This window comes from Parasteatoda tepidariorum, chromosome 3 (assembly GCF_982258835.1).
Source record: "Parasteatoda tepidariorum strain Cologne lab strain chromosome 3, Ptep-v5.0, whole genome shotgun sequence".
Classification (NCBI taxonomy): domain Eukaryota; kingdom Metazoa; phylum Arthropoda; class Arachnida; order Araneae; family Theridiidae; genus Parasteatoda; species Parasteatoda tepidariorum.
In genome coordinates, this window is record NC_141757.1 from 40513897 (window position 1) to 40536823 (window position 22927).

General features: G+C 30.2%; 2 protein-coding genes across 5 annotated transcripts in view; one reads left to right on the top strand and one right to left on the bottom strand.

The window, feature by feature from the left end:
* LOC107442665 (uncharacterized) overlaps positions 1 to 6702 on the bottom strand; it is a 48046-nt gene extending 41344 nt beyond the window's left edge. The window contains exons 1-3 of one of the 4 annotated variants that reach the window (XM_071178527.2): positions 6377 to 6687; positions 5447 to 5578; positions 3286 to 3318 (exon numbers count right to left, since the gene is read on the bottom strand). The gene's annotated coding sequence lies outside the window, so the exon portion shown is untranslated. Of the gene's footprint in view, positions 1 to 3285; positions 3319 to 5446; positions 5579 to 6376 lie in introns of all 4 variants that reach the window. The other 3 variants (XM_016056288.5, XM_016056289.4, XM_071178529.2) reach the window with 3 other exon arrangements.
* Positions 6703 to 6816: 114 nt separating this feature from the next.
* Positions 6817 to 20511, top strand: LOC107442666 (polyadenylate-binding protein 4-like). Its single transcript, XM_043057746.3, has 10 exons — positions 6817 to 7518; positions 9681 to 9874; positions 10832 to 10950; positions 11519 to 11678; positions 14083 to 14157; positions 15337 to 15570; positions 16763 to 16969; positions 17048 to 17201; positions 17349 to 17902; positions 20157 to 20511. Exons 1-10 carry the CDS (start codon positions 7320 to 7322, stop codon positions 20223 to 20225), a joined length of 1965 nt encoding a protein of 654 aa, XP_042913680.1. The 5' UTR covers positions 6817 to 7319; the 3' UTR covers positions 20226 to 20511.
* Positions 20512 to 22927: the final 2416 nt, after the last annotated feature.

The following is a 22927-nucleotide window of genomic DNA, read 5'->3' on the forward strand; positions in this document are numbered from 1 at the left end:
AATTATTGGCAAAAGTTTTTACGTGCTAACAATATGAATTCCACCTAGTATCATTTGGTCATCAAGCAGTTTTTGTCAATTGCCCATCCATGTGCTTGATGCTCATTTCTAAAATATTTGTTAACTTCAACGATATGTCCAATGTAGGAGATACTTCTTTTTGAACCAAATTTTAAAAAAAACAATTCGTGAAAAAAACCACCAAGTGGGTTTTTTCAAAGTGGGCCCGCTTGGGAAACCCTGGTTATATGTATTTTATATTAAGTTTAAATAATGCATTATCACTAATACATATTTGAATCTTCTTTATTTTTAAGTACATTAAGTTTCATAATTTTTTAACTCAAGAATTATAAAATATAAATGCAGTAATATAAAAGGAACAAGTTTATTAATCTTTTTGTTTTCACACACATTTATTTACTATATTTATTAAACATATGGATATTACCTATTATAAAATTATAATCTGTAAATATTTATAATCAGTAAAAACTAAAATTTCATCTGACTTGAGTTAAATAAAAAACTGAAATAAATATTTAATCAGGGGTCTGTCTAGGTTTTTCTGAGAGGTACCTATTTTGTGAAAATTTAGACATAATTTGTGAAAAATTAAAAATTATACTAAAAAATCAACACAAAAATATGGATTTATCGTTTCTTAAGGGATACAAAAATAAAAATTTAAGAGAAAGTATTTTGTAAAACTACCGTTTTTCCTAAAATTGAATTTGTGAAAGTACCGTTTTTCTTAAAGTTGAATTTGTGAAGGTACCTCTAAACGGTAGTAAATTCGGCCTGGACAGACCCCTGTTAATGGTCTTACATGTTTCTATAATAAGATTAATAGAAAGTGAAATTAAAACTATGTATAATTATAAAGAGTATCAGTTACTTGTCCCATTTGTTTTCAAATAATTAACCCTAGAAAAAGGATTTCATTTTTAGATAAATAATTTTAAAAAGTTTTAGCTTTTTTTTTTAAGCTAGAAAATAAAACTGTTCAAATTTGTTAATTTATCACTTGGTAAAAAATGAAAAAAATTGTTTCTTTTCAATTTTTTTTAAATATATTATATTACCTGTATGTATTATATTATCTGTTTATTAATATATAAAGCATGCCACTATATTTGAAAAATTGATCTTTTCAGACTATATTATTTAAATTTTTATTTGATTTAATATCATTAAAATATTACTTTTTTGAAAAAACCCACTTGAAGTTTTCAATAGCACCTACTACACTGCTGGACAATTGCTAAGGACGGATAACACTATCATCCATAGCAACCACAAAATGAAGGGAAGCAAAATGTGGAAAATTAGAATAAGTGCGGGATATAGTAAGAAGGGGTATGCGTATGTAAATTTTTTTTGTCCACGTTTGTTCATCACGTGATAGCGCTGATAAGAGCTTTAAAGGTTTTGACGCGTTGTGGAGAGTTGTTGTTTCAAGTCAAATTTTTACAGGAAAGATTTAGTTGACGAACTTGAAATTTTCGGCATGTCTTCCCGATATTACTTAGATGATTTTAAGCGTGGCCGAATTATTGGAAAGATCGAAGAAGGGCGAAAAATAAGAGACGTTGCCAGGGAGTTCGACATCGCTGACGGTGTTGTTTAACGGCTGTGGAAATCTTTTAAAACTACTGGAATGTGTAGTAAGCGGCAAGGGGGAGGTCGTGCTAGAAGTAAGACGCCTGCTGAAGACAGATACATCGTCCTATCAGTAAAAAGGAACAGGCGCACCACAGCTCAGCAGGTGGCAAATCAGTTTCTTGCTACCACAGGAAAGCAGATCTCCCGAAAAACTGTTGCCAGACGTTTGAGGGGAGGAGGACTATACACCCGCAGACCTGTTGTGTGCGTCCCATTGACCAGACAGCACCGTACTGCACGTTTGCAATGGTGTCGTGAGCATCACAATTGGACTGAACAGGACAGGGCATGCGTACTCTTCTCAGATGAGAGTAGGTTCAGTCTGTCATCGGATTGTAGACGCCAACTGATCCGGTGCGAGAGTGGTACTGGTTATCGTCCAGAAAATATTCAGGAAAGGGACCGATATCCGATATGCAGTGTCATGGTGTGGGCCAGCATCATGATCAATGGCCGCACGCGCCTACATGTGGTTGCGAATGGGACTATGACGGGCCAACGATACTTTGATGAAGTTCTACTTCCTCATGTTCGTCTTTTCCGTGGTGCTGTCGGTGATAAATTTGTTTTTATGGGCCACAACGCAACATGTCATCGAACACTCGCTGTTCAGAATTGTTTAGACAGTGAGGGTATTCAACGCCTCGTATGGCCATCACGTTCTCTAGATCTAAACCACATTGAAAATGTTTGAGATGCTTTGGGGAGGCAATTTGCTGGTTGAAACTATCCTCCGACAAACAAGAACACCCTCATCCGTGCACTGACAGAAGAATGGGATAAATAGCCTCAACAGCTGCTGGATAATGTAGTGCGAAGTATGATACGACCTGTAGAATGTTGCATCACACTCCACGGTGGACATATCCCGTACTGACACCTTTCTTCAAGTTGCCTGCTGACATTTAAATGCATTGTTCCATTATTCCGTACGCAGCATCAAATGAAAATTTTTTTTCTTTCAGATGTTTCATAGCTTTTGTACTTTCCAGAACAATGAATGTTCTTTACTCTAATGTCTGAACAGTGTGGCAACTATACTTTATCCTACTAGGTCTCATGTCTCGCTTAATGTTATGCTACATTGCAATTTGTGATCCGTCCTTAGCAATTGTCCAGCAGTGTATAAAAATTATATGAATATTTGAGTTTCTTTTACTTTACTAATATTAAAAACTTAATCATATAAATCATGCAACTCTATTTGACAAATTTATGCTGCACAATAAATTATATAAAAATAAATGCGAAACAATAAGTTTTAGTAAAAAAAAAATTTTTTTTTTTTGAAAAAACCCACTTATCGTTCCAAGTGGGTTTTTTCAAGGTGGGCCCACCCAATAAAACCCGGGCGGGTTTTTTCAAAGTGGGCCCACTTGGCGAACCCTGATTTGCTGTAACATTGATTTTTCATTTTCTTTAATCCCTATTTCTTTTTGGTAATGTTACCAGAGAAAATACATTATTAAAAAGAATTAAAAGGGAGTAAAAGCACAAATGAAGTAAAAAAAAAAATATATAAAACTATATATTGAGTATATAATGCAAAAAATTGAAAAAATATTGATTATTTTGATAGGTTATCTCTTAAAAAGAAAAAGAGTGTTGAAAAATAAATACCTGTTGCGGAAAACTTTACAGCTGCACCTTTCACTTAAAATAGATAAAATAAAAGATTATCAATAACACACCAAAATGCTACACTTTATATTGATAACAAAATAATTTTCATAAAAGTTTCTTAATATATGAAAAATATAGATTTTTAAAATAAGTAAAAAAGGTATAATAATAATGTTATTTGAAAAGTCTCAGAGCATTTTGCTTCACATATTTAATCACTACATTAAATTCACTAAATCGAATCAGTTTTAAAAATATCTTAAAAATGAAAACACGAGATTCTCTGCCCCCCCTACCATAACATAATGGCAACAAGGTTAGCAAAATTCATGATTTTTTAAAAATAAAAATCAAAAGAAATTAGAATTTTTTGATTTAAATTGAATTTTCTCTGAAAAAATATTAAAATTACTTAACATTATTTAAAAATAATAATATAGTTTATAATTAACTGAAATGTTTCAAAAATATCTATTTAATTAAATACAAACTGAATAAATAAGGAAGAGTTTTACAAAGGTTTTTTTTTTTTGTAGACCCTAGGCAGCTTGTGGGCAGGCTTCTTTCACTTCAAACAGTGGAGCCACCAGTTGTATGTAACAGGCGGATAATCATTTAAGCTGCTCACATGATACAAAATTTTTGGGGCGTTCTGCGCCAAACCTCTTTTTTACTAATATCTTTCTGCAAGATACTTTTAATAATAACGAATATGCATGTTACTAATTAATTTTGAAGTAACAAAAACGTTGTTTACAAAAAAAAAATCTTATTTAGATGAAATAAAATTGTATTTCAATTCTTTTAAAATGAATATGGAATATTTTATTATGTGAAACAGACTCTTTAAAAATGGGGTACTAAATGTGTGCTCTGTTTTGAGATCCGTACGTGGTAATAAATATCGTATTAAAAAAATATGGAATTTTAAAAACTGTGTGGAAATAAATGCCCTCTCTAGAAAAAGGGATAGAATCATTGTTTCAAAAATTAAATATTCATTAGTGCGATACGAATTTTCCATTTATCAGAAATATATCGGGATATTTAAAAGCTACCTGAAAACCAATAGCAATTACCCGAAATACAATTGAAACACAACGTGGATTTGCAATAGTATCCGCATAAAGAACACGCCATAAAATGATTATTTAAATGCGCAATTTCACTTTTAAGCATAGAAATATTATCAGAGAAATAACCGGAATTTTTAAAACCCTGTAGAATTTAGTAGCACTAGCAATAAAAAGTCAAAAAACGATTAACTCCTCACATCAAAAAGCAAATAATTGATTTTTATATATTGCAAATATTGAACGATTGAAATACTGTATGGATTAATGAGAATATTGGCATATTTAAAAAAATTCACGAGAATATAAATAATAACTGAGCAATCAAAGACATCGAGATTTTAAAAAAAAACAAAGCATAATTTCATAGTAATAATTTAGAAAAAAATGTATCAAAACACTGGATATATTTACAACGAAATAGTCACGAGTTGTGAGCGTAAAAGTGAAAACTCAAATGCATGATTTAAAATTTTCATGTGCTGCATAATTTTTTTAAAAAAAAATATTGAAAAGAGTTTATTCCAACCAAATTTTTTTAAAAATAAGAAAAAGACTAGGACATTATTTTGTTACAAATCTAAATTTGTAAAAAAATCTCCATTCACAGGTAAAATTTCATTTACATGTAAAATATGGTGTAATAGAAAAAAATATTAATGAAAATATCACAATTTTTCAACTTTGCCAATTTTGGTTTCATCCCCCTTAAATTTTCTAATTTAAATTTTGGCTGAAAAATAATCATTATCAAACTTTTTTTATTCTTAAATAAGAATGGATAAATCATGAACATTTCTTTTCACTCCGATGTGCATGAAAAGAATCTTTAAAAATGAAATGAAAGTTTTGTTATTTTATATACATTATTATATCTTGGAGAAGAGAAAAAAAAGTCTTTTGAAAATCTTTGCAGAAAAGAAAACAAAAAAATTTTTTTTTGGGGGGGGAGGGGGGGATATTTCCGTATCCTGATCTGTCACTCCAAATACAATCGCCAAGGTGCCAAGTAGATTTTAAACTTTTAAATTTAAGAAAGAAAAAAAACATGTGAATGTTCGCCCGGGGGTGGCTACAAGTTATACCTTTGGAGTTGGTCTCTTTCTGTGATGTTTTTTATTTAGCTTCGCGCGGGCCACTGCCCGGAAGTTTCCAAGATTTGGCAATTATTCTGCCCCAGATCACAATATGGAAATCTCCTCTTTTTTTTCATTATCCTAAATAAGAATAGAAAAATCAGGTTCATTTCTTTCCCTTCTGATTCGTGAAAAGGTCTTTTAATATAATTATGGAGAGAAAAAAAATCTTTCGCACATTTCTGCAGAAAAGAAATTTTTTCCTTCATTATTCAATAATAATAGAAAAATCATGAACATTTTAGAAAAATCATGAACATTTCTATTTCCATCTGACATGCAACAAAGGCTTTTTTTGAATTTAAGAAAATGCTAAAAGAAAGAGCTAAAGAAAAGAAAACCAAAATTTTTATTTCCTAAAGGAAAATTCTTTCTGAAAGAACTCGGCAACAATGTCACAGCGATTCTGTCATGGGGCACATATATATTTGAAAATATTGTTTTATCAATTTGTAACTGAAAGATTGATGAACGGAAGATCCATTGAATGAAAAGGACCAATCAATCCATTAAGGACCAATCAATATGGGACACAGACTCATTAGGTTTAAGGAAAATGTGGCCTTAAGTTAAAAGAATCTACCAAACATCACTAACTATTAATTGAAAACTTATATTTTCAGGTCTAGGGCACAATTATTCTGATATCTAATGAAAAGCAAATTAGAATATCTGAAAGAAATTAAACAGTTTAATGCTACTCTCAAACACTTTTAGTTTATAATTTTATTAATTTATTTGGAAAAATAATAATTTATGCTCACGAGATATAAAAATATTAACGACTTAATGAATTAAGAAAATTTTTTTAAATAAATTGTTTTCTTTAATAAAGGGGATGATTTCTATAAAAGAAGGATTTCAAATGTTTTACTTTACCGTGAAGCTGTATAGTCACATATGTGGGTGCATAATGAATTTTATAAAAAATTTTAATACAAGCAAAGTGGATTGGATGATTCCTCTACTTGTCAGAGAATAATATTTTTTATAACGTATAAAAGCTATGAAAATTTAGCAAGGAAGGCTTTCCAAATCAAAAACAATAGTTTATGAATAATTTGATAAGATAAAAATCATTTCAAAAAATAAATTTTATATTTTTTGATCATATGTCATACTTAATCTACTAAAGGGAAAGTTCCCAGAATCTAGAGTTTTGATTTTGAAACCTGTAAAATTTCAGTTCTGAATCTCACTTCTCTGAATACCTTCTCTTGAAACCTTTATTTTATTATTTTCCATTGCAAGTGTAATGATCCTTATAACTCGGCTGCTCTAGACTCAGCCTTTTTTTCATACTAATTGACAAATTTAATGGCAACAGTATAATCCTTTCGCGGACGTATACGCAGTTTTTATGAAACACGTGTTTGCTCATCGCGTGTACTTATTTTTTTCTTAAATTTAAGTTAAATATTTTTTTTAATAAAATTTATTTACAGAAAAATAACAATTATTTGATACTTTAATATTATTATTTAATTGGAGCCTTTATGTAATGTTTTTCATATAGTTTATTTTAGAACTATTTTTTATCGCGGACTAATCTAATATATATATATTTGAAATTTAACGGAATTCTGACCTCATTTAGTTTAAACCATTAGGTCGTTACGTTGTTCGCGTGGGGGTAATATTTTTAGACTAATAAAATAAATGTACGCTCTTTGAGCTTAAAAAAAAAAAATTAAAATATAAAAGACAAAAAAAATTGAAAAACTTATAAATAATCTGAAAAATATTTGCTTTTTTGAAGCCCTCAGCCAAATTCTCTGAATTATCCTTGTAAGTGTTGTAAGCCTATTTTGCCAGCTTGAAAATGTCGATGAATCCAAATGGTCCAAATTATCCCATTGCTTCATTGTACGTTGGAGATCTTCATAATGATGTTACTGAAGCCATGCTTTTTGAAAAATTCTCAACTGCTGGTCCCGTTTTATCTATAAGAGTCTGTCGTGATCTTATTGCACGTAGATCTCTTGGTTATGCGTATGTGAATTTCCAACAGCCTGTTGATGGTAAGTAAAGTATTTATAACGTTGCTCAAACAATTAACATAAGTAAAAATGTATTATTGTTTAGGAAATAATCTTAAAGAATAGTACTAGTAATTTATTGATTCAGAGTGGAATTGCAGGCACTGTAATGGATTGTGTACTGTACCTGAAAGCTTTTACTGTCAATTTAACCTATTATTTCTATCTCGATTTCTTATCAATTTAACGAACCTCGCTGCTAAGTTATTTCCCCCGTTTTCTTCAAAGGCTAAAAATTAAAAAAAAAATCGATCCAATAGGTGGGGCACCTGGCTAAGTACATGCCATTGAATGGAAATGTTTTATGAATGATTGCTTATATTAGTTATGTAAATTAAATGTGTGCCTGATATCCTTTTCAAATTGAATTGCATTTTAAAACTATTTGTGGAGCTATGACACCAGTCCACAGTGGACGACTTATTGTGAGGACACACATCCCAGCTGAATGCCATACTCGAGCATCACTGTCAGTGGTTAGTAAGAGGGGTGGGTGACTGTTTTGCTCAACCTTCAAAGAAACAAATACTGTGTGGCGCTCGTTCTCAAAACTTTTACTATAATGTGTGCAGGTTACCTGCTAACTAAAGCTGGAGCAGCCCCTTTTGCAGTAAATCCAAGTGGATCATCACAGAAAGGGACCAACTCGTAGGGTATAGCTCGTAGCCACCTCTGAGCAATCATTTACATGTTTTTTTAAATTGCATGCTAAAAAGGATGGGGATATTTCCTAATCCTGGTCTTTGAGCCAACTACAAACGCTGAAGTGTCAATTAGGTCTACTTGCAAATTTTTTTTTAAAGAAAACATGTAGGTGTTTGCCCGTGTGTGGCTGCAAGTTATACAGTGATTATTCTGCCACGCATCAGGATAAGAAAATCTCCCTGTACGGATCACAATGCAGAAATGTTCTAGTCTAAAACTGTGCAATCTTCATACGAAAATGGTTGTAAGTTAAATAGTTTTCAGAAATTTAATGGAAGTAGATTTAGCTCAATATCATGTAGTATAAGTATTACCATTATGTTAAACGAAAGTAGTATAAATTTATTGTTTTCTGCTTCATTGAGTCTTACAAGAATGTAGTACAAGTCACAAATTTCACGAACCGTGAAAATAATTTTCGAATCGTTTATCTGTATCTACCCTGCTTTGTGTAAACAAATGCCAATGTTGAATATTTCCTTCTTTTCTTAAGTAGAAGAACCCTTCGAAGTCTTTGCAATTGTAATGGGTGCAAGCATGAACTGAATTGCCCTCAGGGTTTTACACCTATGTGTAACACAAATGACAAAAGCCATAATGTGGATAGATAATTCTATTACTAGTTTTGGCTTTAAAAACAGCAAATTAAACCAGGGGGTAAATTAGATAAATGATCCTAATTAGGAATCAAATTGATAATTTAAAAAATATCTTTAAATGAAATTTTTTAAGAATTTCTTTAGCTAATTAAGAAAAAACTGTCAATCATTATCAAGTATCTTATTTCTGATTGGATAATATCTGGGTTTATAACACAATTTAGCTATTAATTTAAACCTTATATTAAGGTGTAACATATATTAACTTTATCATAATTAATGGTAACACAATTGTTAAGTGTTTTGTATGTATATATTTTGATTGTCATTCTGATTTTGATATGGATTATAATCTATTTTTACCAATTTAGTTTACCATTGTTTTTGTTAAACCTTGCAACATATCAGTGAATTTCTCTGTCAATGAAGGACTGGCGCAAAATTTATTATGTATTTAAACGATTGTAGATGCAATTTGAATTAAACAGATTTTGTGTGTGACTTTAATCTTTATTGCTATTCATTTGACTTAGCTATGTTACTTATTAATAAATAGGATTTCTGGTGTGGGAGTTGTTCAAGAATTATGTAAGCCCCTATGAGGGAGGAAGTGGTTAAGCAATGTATAAATAAAAAATTAAAATCTCAATCCCAGTATTTTCAAAATTTTCTTGGAAAGCAAAATTAAAAATGTAGCACATAATTACATAATAAGCACAGAATTGTGACCACTTTCTATTTGTTTAGGGTAGATAATACTATTTTTATCAGGTATCTTGATTATATTTCTATGCGGACTTGTATAAAAACTGAAATTAATAGATTTTGTTTTCTTTGCAGCGGAGAGAGCCTTAGACACAATGAATTTTGATATGATCAAGGGTAGACCCATTCGTATTATGTGGTCCCAAAGAGATCCCTCCTTAAGGAAATCTGGAGTGGGCAATGTCTTCATTAAAAATCTAGATAAGAGTATTGACAATAAGGCCATGTATGATACATTTTCTGCCTTTGGAAATATTTTGTCATGCAAGGTAAGTAATCCCTATTCCACTGTTATGTTCTGTTTATAGATAGATTTTAGTACTGTGATTTATGGTGAAATAGCCAGGCATTTGCCTGTAAGAAATGAGTAAATAAAAAAGCATAGAAGGGAACCAACTCTAAGGGTAAAACTTGTAGCCATTTCTGGCAAACCTCTACATGTTTTTTAAATTTATTTTTAATATTTGCAAATTATAAATTCACTTGACGTCTTTGGACTTGTGCTGGCGTAGCATATCATGATACATATAAATCTCTTTATTGATGTAAGAATTCATTGTAAATTTTAAAAAAATGTTTGTTTATGTATTTTTCATAATATGGTTATTTCACATATTAATGTTTAAAAATGTTTCTCCATAACTTTGTAGCTAGCTGTGCCTGTACATCTAGAGAATTTAATTGCTGTAATAAAAATCTCTAGAATTTTGCAAACACAATGATAGTTAGCCATAAAATATTTGGAGCGCTTGCCTTAAAACTGAGGAGCTTGTATTATGTTTTTTAATTGAACCAATTCACTGGGAAGGATGTGAATAGAGTGGCTATTTAGAAATTTATCGCTCTGAAATTGACATGAAAAACCCAATGAGTGAAGGAAAACTAATTAAAAGGGATTGTATTCTCAGTGTAACCCATAATTCCAGGCTTAAAATGGATATCTTTCTTTAAAGAAAGAAAAACTGCTTTGATAGGCTAATTTTTTATTTGCGTAAGACGCTATGGTGATAGATATGCTGAATCGGTCAATTCCAATCTTTAACAAAATATATCAAATGGTATGGTAGTTGCCAATTTTTTATTTAGCTAAATTAAAATAGACGTTGATATTCTTCAAAGCCAGTCTAAAAATTCCTTTTTTCTTTTATTGAGCCTTGTGATTAGTTATTTATTTGTAAATAGATCTTATGGCGCATTAATAGAACTTTCTCTTGATTTATGTATAGGTTGCTACAGATGAAGATAGTAATTCTAAAGGGTACGGTTTCGTCCACTTTGAAACCGAAGAAGCAGCTAATAATGCCATTGTTAAAGTAAATGGTATGCTTCTTAATGGAAGAAAAGTGTAAGTATATCTATGTATATGTTAGTGTAAAGTAGTGTTAACGCATTTAATTAGAGTGAATTTATATTTTTTAAATCTAGCAGCTATTCAAAAATGGTTCTAAATGTTGAGTTTGAGTGATGAATAAGTTGTTGAGTTTTAAAAGATTTTATTTTTTAAGATTTTATATTTAACAGCTTAGGTGTGATTAATTTAGTGTTTAGCAAAGACTGCTGAAAGTAAGATTAAGTGTTATCTGTTTTACTGTTACAATGATTCTTCCTTGAATTTGATTTTCAGATTTTTAATCATTAGTTATTGAATTTGATATAGAGCAGCATTTAAATGAATTTTGTTGTATGCAAAGTAATGTTCTTAATTCTTTTTCAAATTTTTTTCTTCAGACCATGTCAGATTAAAAATGTTAAAGGAATTAAAGTTTAAAACTAATTTTGAAAGCATAAGAGAAAAACTAAACTATACAAATAAGACTTAGTTTAGGTTGAAAAAGAAAGCCATTGTATAAGTAATCCTGTTTTTTAATTGTATTCTTGCACTGACTTATGAAGGAATGTGATTTCATTTTCAGATTTGTCGGGAGGTTTATACCCCGTAGTGAACGAGAAAAGCAGTTGGGACAAAAAGCTAGACGATTCATGAATGTGTACATCAAAAATTTCGCTGATGATCTTGATGATGAGAAGCTTCGTGAAATGTTTGAAAAGTATGGAAAGATTACAAGTGCAAAGGTATATTTAGAACTTTTTATTTATACTATGTTATTGGTATTTTTATTGCTTTTAGGAATGCCATTATGTACCTTCCCATAACTTAATGTGGTTGGCAGACTAAGGAAAATAAATGTAACTTAACAATTACATAATTCATATGATGGTACTCATCAAAAGTTATTAATTGCATCCATAGCATTCCCTAACTAATTAGGTTCATTAGTCCATAATGTTTGAAGATTAGTATTAATTAAAATTAAGTGTAAAAAAGCTAAAATAATACTAAATAGAACATACTTATTAAAGTTCTGAGACCAAATAAGTAAATGAGGAAAACAGATAATCTGCTAACAAAATATATTTTAAAAGTTACAGAGAATACAATGATTTTGATTTCAATTTAAGGAGTGGAATTCTCATTGCAAAAATTGTGAAAGAGAGGGAATAGTTGATCCATATCTTAGCAATATTCAGAAATACAAAAATAATGGTGGGATTTTAAGTAGCTACAAATTCAATTTCAATGAAGCTATTTTTCTCTTGTTGAATGGCATTTGACGTCGGCCATACAGGCACAAGAACTATTTGAAATGCAAGACCGAAAAAGAGAGAGTTCCCAATTTAATTTGAGAATAATCTGATAATGAAACCAATTCTAAAATGGCCTAAAATAAACTGGCTGTTGAAAATTGAATTTTTTTCCCTTTAGATAAAGATATAGTTTACAAGTGATAATTTTTATTTATGTTACATTTAAGGTAATAAAAATTCTCAATGGAATTTGGTGAGTGATTAATTTGGCATAACTTATAAAAATTAAGTTACAGTTGAGGTTTTAATGTCTATGTGCCAGGGATGAGATTCTTTCGCGGATTTCCGCTTTTTTTTCCAGATTTTTCCCGCGGATTTTCGCTGAAATTTTTTTTTTGTCCAAGTTAAAATGTTTTATGAGGAATTTAATTTTCCTCGGAGGGATATTGAAGTCCCTTTTTCTCCCTCTGAAGTTTCTCTAAAAATCATTTCCTTGGGATAAGACTGGTTGACCTTTATACAGGGATGAGATTTTTTTTGTCTCTCGGATTTCATCCTTTTTATCAAAAACTCAGATTCTCTAAAAGTTTCGTTTTTTAAATAAATATCCCGTTTTTTTTTTTAAATTCAGTCATTGAAGTAAAATAATTATATTTATTTACGATTTTCAAAGATAAACAGAAAATTCAATCTACGCCCTAGCTGCTAACCCTTCCGCATTTTTACTTATTTTAGCTATTTTCTCCGATTTCACGCACAGAAAATCAGATTTTCCGTATTTTTTTATCCGTCGGCTGGATAGCTCGTATTTTCGTAATTCAGATCTTGATTTTTATTCACGCGATTTTAATATCAATCATCGATTTTCGTATTTACCTGATTTAAAAGTTGCACATTGCGATTCTTATTTACGCTATTTAAATATCGTATATTATGATACTTATTTACGACATTTAAAAATCCAATATCGTGTTTTGTATTTATGCATTTTTAAAATCTCGATTTTATTATCAAATCTCGATTTTCGTATTTACCTGATTTAAAAGTTGAACGTTGCGATTCTTATTCAGGCGATTTAAATATTGTACAGTGCGATTCTTACTTACGAGATTTAAGAAATCAATATCGCGATTTGTATTTACGAGCTTTTAAAGCCCTATGTAGCAATTCGTATTCACATGAGCTTAAAATCCAATATCGTGATTCGTTTTTGTGGTTGTAATATCGCGCGATTTAAAAATTATGCATCGTGATTAAAAATCATGATTTGTATTTTCGCATTTTTTAAATTCGATGTAGAGTTTCATATTTACGTGATTTAAAAGTCTCATATCGGGATTTATATTCACATGGTTTACAAGTTTAAAAATCGCACTTTTTTGTCAAATTTTTGTTTATATATATATATATATATATATATATATATATATATATATATATATATATATATTTTCTTTTTTTTTTGTTTTTTGGATTTCCTCTTTTTTACTTTCTGACTACTCTCATCCCTGATGTGCTCTGATAAGTGTGCCGTTGCAGAGAAAATAATTGTATTAGGATTACGTGAAGACCGACCTTTTGTTTTAATGTCTAATAAATCAAGAGCCTTAAAGAAACTAGAATGAAGAAAAGAACCAGTTTAGTGCAAAATATATTTATTTAACAAATTTGTTCAACCATTATTCATAAGTATTTTATTTTATGACCGCCGTTGAACAGCCGACCCAGTATTTGGGTTTACGACTACTAATGTATTCATAAGTATTAAAAATCTCAAGCGAATTATATAATTATACACATTGTTGATAATGTGGTGAATATGAGTTTTACATAGATTAAGATTTTTTGAGTGCATAAATTTCATTTTCTGAATGCTTAAATTTCATTTTAGGTTATGACTGATGATTCTGGTAAAGTCAAAGGCTTTGGATTTGTTAGTTTTGAAGACCCAGAAAATGCAGAAAAGGTATTATAATCTTTAAGTTGCTATGCTCATATATTTCTCTTTTTAATATTTGATTTAATGCTTCAAAATAAGATTGTTGATAATTTAAATCAGTATCTAAATTTTAAACTACTACAGGGATCTTTCTAGAAATTAAAGGGCAGATTGTTTTTTTAGAAGACAAGGATACCTTCAGTTTTGCAGAGCACTAATCTTGCAAAATATATCAGTTATATTTAGCTAGATTAGTACCCTTCAAAGGGAATCCAGAATACTCAAATATGAGAATACATATGGTAATGTTACTCAGGGGGGAAAAGTATATTTTTGCAAAAGGGCAAGAAATCAGATTTTGTAATTAAAAGTACTAATTGCCATGTTGTATAGTTAGGAATTTTTAATGTGCCTCAATTTGTATCCTACCTATTGCTTTTCACAGCTGCAGTGAATTCAAAGGGGTGAATAAAGACAAACTTTTGAACTATGCTTGGTTTCTACATACATGGATGCTGCTCTTTAGACTAAGTCTTCTTCCAATTTTTTAAAACTAAGTTTAGTTAAAAGTTTGTTTTTGAATTAAGTTTAAGTTTTAAAAAATATTACATTTTAATGAAAGCATTGTTATTTTTTACTATTATTGAGAAGCAATCAATTAGTGGTGTCAGTTGCTTTTGTCAACTTAGACATCTACTTGTGTAAACAAATTTTGTAATATTGCTAAATCTAAATATAATTAATTATACTTACATCCTTCCAAATGTATTTTAAATGAGTTATTATTTTTTAAATCGTAATGCTTGGCCCTAAAATGTATAATGGTGAGGTGAAAAATCTAAATTCTAATTAACAAAACACTAGACTATTTTAATTAGTAAAAGAAACATGTTCGGTCTTTACATTTTATTTATAGTGGCTCCCATGTAATTTATAAGATGGAATTTGAGAATGTTTAATCAGTTAGAAATAAAATAAAAAAAAAAACAATTTAAAATAAGCATGATAAAGCTATTTTAAGGCTATCACATCTATATTTTTACGATCAGTTTAAATTCAGTTGTTTCTGTATGTCTGAATATTTTAAATATTTCAGAGTGCATATCTAACAATATAGTGTTTAATGAGTTAAGTCTTCTAAACTCTTTTACGAAGGAGTAGCTTAAGAATTTTATGCTAATAAGCTATTATCTGTTTTATTTTTAGGCTGTTAATGATCTCAACGGAAAAGAATACAATGGCAAAACTTTGTATGTTGGACGTGCTCAGAAAAAATCTGAGAGAGTTGCGGAATTGAAGCGTAGATTTGAACAACTTAAAATGGATCGCATTAACAGATACCAAGGTGTGAACTTGTATGTTAAAAATCTTGATGATTCTATTGATGATGAACGATTAAGAAAAGAGTTTACACCTTTTGGAACTATTACGAGTGCAAAGGTAATTTGTGTTTAAGTGTTCTCTGCATTGGATGGTGCACTGTGTCTTACATAATTTTAATGTCTGATATGTTGGTTAAATAATTAATCAGAAGATATTGTGAAAAGAGTTGCTTTAACCAGTATATTGCTATTATGAATTAGCTCAACAAGATTTCTCTGTGCTTTTGTACTCAAATTTTGCATAAGAAAACTTGAGATTGGTTTGAACTGTGTTAAAATGCAACGCCAGTATTGAAGCTTTTTAAATGAGATTTATCTTGTTACTTTTTAAAGTAAATGTAGTATAAAATTTTGTTTGTGCTAATAACTAACAATGTAATAAAGATATAATCATGTCATCTTATTTATCAATCAACAGCTGCTGCCATATATGTGTTAACTAGCCATTTCCACATAATTTGTAAAAAGGACATAAGATAGTATTTTTTACAGTCTAATATTAAAATGGTTGGAAAATATAAGCGTAGGTTGTACATCTGAAGATATTTAAAAGTTGGATATTTTAGAGCTGCTAATGACTATAATAAATGATAGCAGTGATTTTTTTAGACTTAATGAACTGGCACTCCAATTGGGTTGCCACTCCACAAGGAATTTTGTTTCTTATTTTCGTCTTTTAAATAATGGTGACCACTCAAAGCTCGATCTACGGAATATACAAGGATGATATTTCAGCTGAACTAATCTATTTAATTTACAATAGCATTATTTAAGTCTGTTCGACTATTCCTTTTTTTACTCTAAGTGTTTCCAGCCATTAAAACTAGTATAGTTAGCTCAATGTGGCTCCTACAAGAGTACAGTATTAAGTTTTTCTTAGTACGTTGTGTATAATATGTACAGGGAATTTTTTTCTCCAAGTTTGAGTGGCAACCCCTACTACACTTTCTTGAGCCCAACGTGCAGATCCTTTTTTGCTAAAGACAAGTGCCTATTTATAATGATATAGATTTTTTTTAATTTTCTATTGGCAGCAGTGTGAGCTAAAATCACCCTAGTAGTTTTGTATTTACTCTCGAACATTCTGGTTCTTTCAAAGAGATGTTGAAGTTCTAAGATAGTTTTCCTTATTTATTACAAATTATTTAAATAGTATTATTTTGTAATTTTATTATTAGTAAAATTGTTTGTAAATCCCTACTGCTTTAAATAAACTTGAATAATCTGTAAAAATTTCATGGTTTTTGTAGGTTATGACAGATGGCAATGGGCGATCCAAGGGATTTGGCTTTGTGTGCTTCAGTGCTCCTGAAGAGGCTACAAAAGCTGTCACTGAAATGAACGGCAGAATTGTTTCCTCTAAACCATTGTATGTTGCACTTGCTCAGCGTAAAGAAGAACGTAAGGCTCATTTGGCTTCACAATATATGCAACGTATTGCAGGAATGAGAATGCAGGTATGAATCATGCTATCAGTGAATGCTTTTTAGGTTGCTGTTGCCAAAAAGTTTACTTATCTTTGTCTTTCATTCTAGCTTGGACAGATGTTCAATCCTGGAAATGCTGGATATTTCGTACCTACAATGCCTCAAACCCAACGTAACTTCTATCCTCAAATGGCTCAAATGAGAGCTACTCCTCGGTGGACTACTAATGCTCCAATTAGACCTGGGGCTCAACCAACAGCAGGTACTTAATATTGTCAAAACAGTCTAACAGTTTTAACTTATTAATGAATAACCAGTGCATCCCCTAATTAAGTTATCAGTGAAAGGTTAAATATGTTGTGTTTTTTTATTATTACTACTTGTATTTATATTTTATTTTATTTTTCAGCTTTCCAGGCTATGCAGTCAGCTCCATTTACTAGAGCTGCTGCACGACCTGCTGTTGCTGCTGCTCAAAATCCTGGTATAAGAGCTGGAATGACTGCTAGACCTATTATTGGACAGCCTAATGTTGCTGGAGCTGCTTCTGCTGCTGCGGGATCAAGGGTTACTTCTATGGCTTCCTCAGGTGTTGGTGCTGCCCGTCCAGTTGGCGGGGTTCCTGTGGCTAACATTAACCAAGGCCGTCCTGCTGCTTACAAGTATACTTCAAACATGCGAAATCCACCTCAGCAACCACAAACAGCTCAACAAGCTGCAGCAGCTCAGCAACAAGCTATTAACCAACAAGCTGTACGAATTGAAGGCCACATACCTTTGACTCCGTCTATGTTGGCTGAAGCAAATCCTCAAGAACAGAAGCAAATGCTTGGAGAGCGATTGTTCCCCTCAATTCACACCATGTTCCCAGACTTAGCTGGAAAGATCACTGGCATGTTATTGGAGATCGATAATTCTGAATTGCTGCATATGTTGGAGCACACTGAAGCTTTAAAAACAAAGGTAGGTTGTATTATTGGTTAGCCAACATTAAGATTTGCAAGCTTTCAATCGATTTTAAGAAATAATTTTCGAAATTAATAAATTTGTCATTTTAGAAACTAACTTCGCTTACTATGAAATTATTCTGATTTCATATGCTCATGTTAAAGTTTTAGTGTTTTGCTGCATCATTACAAGCCATGGTGGTTTTCAAGATTGCATACAGGGGAGGTTTACAAATTCAGATAGATAACTGTTTTTCTAAAATCTTACTATCTTTATAATCAGGGTTGGCAGGTTTTTGACATGTAGTTAAAACCATCACGTCAAAAACCTCACTGTCGAAAATGTCAAAAACCTATATTCATATGTGAAATTTAATTAATACATAAAATTTATATATTTTTTATAAAGGATAGTGTTTCTAAATATGTTCTAGAAAAAATAAATTTAAAATTTTGAAGAAACACTTATATTTTGAATAGTAACCAAAATCTTGTACTTAAAACTCACATCTTTTGTAATATTATGTATTCATTTTCATGTGTTATTGAAAATCTGCAGTGATATTATTAAGAAATTTATTTATAACCAAATTTAGCGTATAGTATAGATTATACTAAAATTAGACATTTTTAAAGATAAACATTAGCAGTTTTGTACATTAGACATCTTCTTTTAAAGAAAAATCTTTTTAATATTCTTTTAAATCTTCTTAATAATCTTTTTAACATAAGACAATACAAATTTAAGTGCTTTCTGTTAAATACACAGAGTAGTTAGTGTCGATTTACAGTATATTCAGCCTATTCATTTACTATGCTGAAAATTTAGTTTATCCAAATACTTGTGAATTTCATTTTGCTGATTGCGATATAGTTTTGTTGAATATCTAAATATTCAGCTGTTGAATAATTACTTCTTGCTTTCAAGATATGCATTATTTGTATTAATACAAGTGGAGAAAAAAAAATTAAGAGATAAAAATTGTTTTAAAAAGATAAGTGAAATAATTATAAATAAATATAATAAGCAATGTGAATTATATTTATCATTATTCATAAATATAACTACTTTTAAATTCAAATTAACATACTGGATAATAAAGATATTCGGTATAACATTAAAAAAAATAAGTATCAAAAAAAAAAAAAAATTTTTTTTTAAATATAAATATTTAAACAATTTTTGTGCAAAATTTTTCTGCACATGCATTTGAATATAAATTTCTGAGATTTTAAATCTGTTATTTTGCCTTAATTTTAATTAAAAAAAATATTTTAAAACCTGCTGATTACCTATAGTATAATTAAATTTCAATCTAATGCATGGCAACTGTTGGTAGTTTTGAAGTTTATATATTTTCTTGGCAAACTTCAGTTTTTGACGGTTTAAACCAGTATTATACCCTTGTCATGTCAAAAACCCAACCCTGTTTATAATATGCCTAATTTCTTGGTCAACATGTTGATTGTTGCGTCTCCTGTTTGGGGTGGCGCTTATATGACTACTAGTGAAGGATATTCATATGTATTTGAAAAGATATCTCACGGGAAGTAACAAAACTATTGAATTTGTTAAAAATGTAATATAGAAATGATTCATTGAGATTTTACTCTTGAGACCGCCAGGTACTCACATTATTAAAGTATTGGTGGGAGTACTTAGCAGAATGCGCTTTGTATAGTGCAGGGCTGATTGTGAGTTTCCTGAAATCAAGTTTTTATTTCGGTAGAACTTATTTTCATTATTTTACACAGTTTATTTTATTTGTTTGTGAGGGAGAGCCAGATACTTCATAAGCTTATATTCAGGATTAATAATCATTTTCAGTCAGTAAATAGTTATTATAATCATAAACTCAAGAAAGAAAGACATTTGTAAGTTTCAATTACTCCTCCGGGTCATCATAGGTATGTGTAAAATTTTAAATATATGTTAAGTAAACTAGGAAATATTGAGAAAAAAGGTAAAAACGGAATTTTGACTTGGGCTCACAATCACCCATAGTGGTACCCGTGCTTTGAGCGAGATTTTACTGTAAAATTGTGTAGCAGTCGGCATGTTACGCTATTCAGGCGAACGTCACATGTTGCTGTTGCTCAATATTCTTAAGAATTAAAATAGACTCTTCAAGGATTTTCTGGAGTACCTTATTCCTAATTTCTTTAAGTGTGTGAACTTATATTTTTATTTAATTTCCATGCAGCTTTGGTAAAAAAAAAAAAATTAAATACTTGTTATGAATGTCTTGTAATTATTTATTAAATTTTAGGTTGAAGAAGCTGTCGCAGTTTTGCAAGCTCATCATGCCAAAGAAGGAGCCATAAAAAATCAATCATAGTTGCCTTTATGTCTTTGTCAAGGAAAACAAATACAAAACTAACTTTTTTTCTAAGAAAGGAAGTACAAAATTTAAAAGAAAAAAAATAAGTTAATTTAAAAAAACAACCCACGTGGACAGTTTTAATATATTAAAAAGACAAAAAATATGGAATTCTGTAAACTCTGATTTATTCAGCGTTTGGCTGCTTTCTATTTTTGTAATTTTTTTTTTGTTTATTCTACTTTGGATGTCTTCCGAGAACTTTGTTGAATCTTGTATTCAAAATTAAAAACCTACTTTTGTATTTTTTGTGTCTCATTTCTTCGATGTGCTTAGCTGTTAGTCAAGCACTTTGGTAGCCTAAACAGGGTCAGACTTACCAACTCTCCTGCTTTTGCCTCAAATCTTCGCCTTCAGGGTGTTTTCTCCTGCTTTTTTCTATTTAGTTCAGGATAGAGGGAGAAAAAAACAATTTGTGCGATTTCCTTCCCAACTTGTGCTTCAGATCACGCTGGGCATTTATTTAGAAAAACAACATCGCTAAAAATTACGGTGTGTGCGAACCAAAACAACAGTGATAACCGATGAAATGGCGAAATCGGAGAGGAAATATATCTTGGAATGTCGTGATACAGAAAGAGTCTCTTGCTTTTTTATTTTCTAAGGTTTGCAGGGTTGCTATGCTATCTGGAAAACAGAATCAGGAAATTTTACATTCTTTAGGCGAAATCTGGAAAGGTCATCTAGTTTAATTAGGCGAACGCAAAGTGAGTTATTTGCACCTATCAACCTTACGAACGTATTTTGTGATCTGTATCCCTTTTTGGGATTAAAATATGGAACTGTTAGTCCCATTCCTTTAAATGGGTTTTTTAAAAAATAGCTAGGAGTCTTGGTGCAAAAATTATATGTTTTCGGCAGAACTGACCATTCACGATGTTGGCTAGATTTATTTTTTATGCATAATCATTTTGTAATGAATTGATTTAAACAGTTTTAATGAAATCAGGGAAGGTAACCCATCAATATTTATCCTCCTTCGAGGTAGAAACATTGGCGAACATATAGTTAGCCATGCCGGTAGTTAAATTAATTTTTAAGATAGATATTTTATTCCAGAAACGAGAAAGGCTTAAAATATGGCAGTATTGTGTAACACAAAATTAACCATTTCCAGGGCTGATTGTGCTCCTGAAAAAATCCGGAATTTTCACTAACAGTGATCCGGAGATCGAAGGTCCAGATGTTTCAAAAAATCATTGATCACAGAAGTTTCTGGAAATAAATTTTCAAAGGTGGAACTTAAAAACACAGTTTATTTTATTTGTTCGTAAGGGAGAGCCAGAGGGATACTTCATAAACATATATTCGTGATTAATATTCATTTTTTATCAGTAAACAGTTATAATCATAAACTCAAGAAAGAACGACATATTTGTAAATTTTAATTACTTCTCCTGGTCATCATAGGTATGTGTAAATGGTATAGGTATGCGTAAAATTTTAAATATATTTTAAGCAAACTAAGAAATATTGAGAAAAAGGAAAAAAACCTTGTTTAAATGTTTTTCCAATTGTAACTGTTTTTTTTTTTTAACCTAGGAAATTTTCCGGAATTTTGACTTGGGCTCACAATCACCCCTGCATTTCACTAACTTTATTTTTCATTAAACTTGCATTTCTAATATTTAAATAAGGCTTCTTAAAATATTAGGTAACGCATTTAAATTATTACACAATAAAACCAAACTTTTATCTAATTATTACCATTTGATAAAATTTTAGAAAGTAAAGAATACACTCTAAAATATGTGGTATTACCTATATTTTTTCTTGATAACTCTGGCTTAATTTTCAAAATAGTTGGTAATGAATTTATTAAATAGTAATTAAATTTTTTATGCATATATTTTTGTTGAATAACACAAAACTTGTATGAAATAATTTCACAAATAAGAATCTAACAGAAATACATACCTAGTCTGTATGAACTAGTCTATTTAAGATTGTTAATGTAAAATAATAAAACTCAAATTTTATTATATTTTTGTTGAATAACACAAAACTTGTATGAAATAATTTCACAAATAAAAATCTAACAGAAATACATACCTAGTCTGTATGAACTAGTCTATTTAAGATTGTTAATGTAAAATAATAAAACTCAAATTTTATTATATTTTTGTTGAATAACACAAAACTTGTATGAAATAATTTCACAAATAAAAATCTAACAGAAATACATACCTAGTCTGTATGAACTAGTCTATTTAAGATTGCTAATGTAAAATAATAAAACTCAAATTTTGCTGTGGATCTTAGGGGAACTGTTCATCCCTGAAGTCCTAAATGTTCCCTTTTCTTATTTAAGAATTTTTTTGCCACGATCTGAAAAAGTAGACTCTCGGAGATCGGATCAAGCGAGTTTTATATGCAATCACAAAACCAAATGTCTTTTTCTAATAGTTGTTGAGTTTGCTAGCTAGATGAAGTCTAGTAATGTCATTTTAGTGCTTTAGAAAAATTATAGTCGATTCTATCTGGAAGTGTGCACTATTTTTAAAGTTTAAGAATGTATTTTTCGTGCCAAATTTACTATTAACAATAACTTATTTGTTATTAATAATTATTAGATTTGGTGGGTGTAACGCACACTGAAGCCATTTGCGTGTCCAGTTACGTCCAGAAGTGGTTGGATGTACCTTAAAAGCAGGGTTGGT

Excerpts from the sequence above, each read along its gene's own strand:
- LOC107442666 (XM_043057746.3), top strand. The coding sequence starts at position 7,320 with ATGTCGATGAATCCAAATGGTCCAAATTATCCCATTGCTTCATTGTAC. Across the intron at positions 15,571-16,762 it reads GAACTATTACGAGTGCAAAG|GTTATGACAGATGGCAATGG; the intron begins GTAATTTGTGTT and ends TGGTTTTTGTAG. Across the intron at positions 16,970-17,047 it reads TTGCAGGAATGAGAATGCAG|CTTGGACAGATGTTCAATCC; the intron begins GTATGAATCATG and ends CTTTCATTCTAG.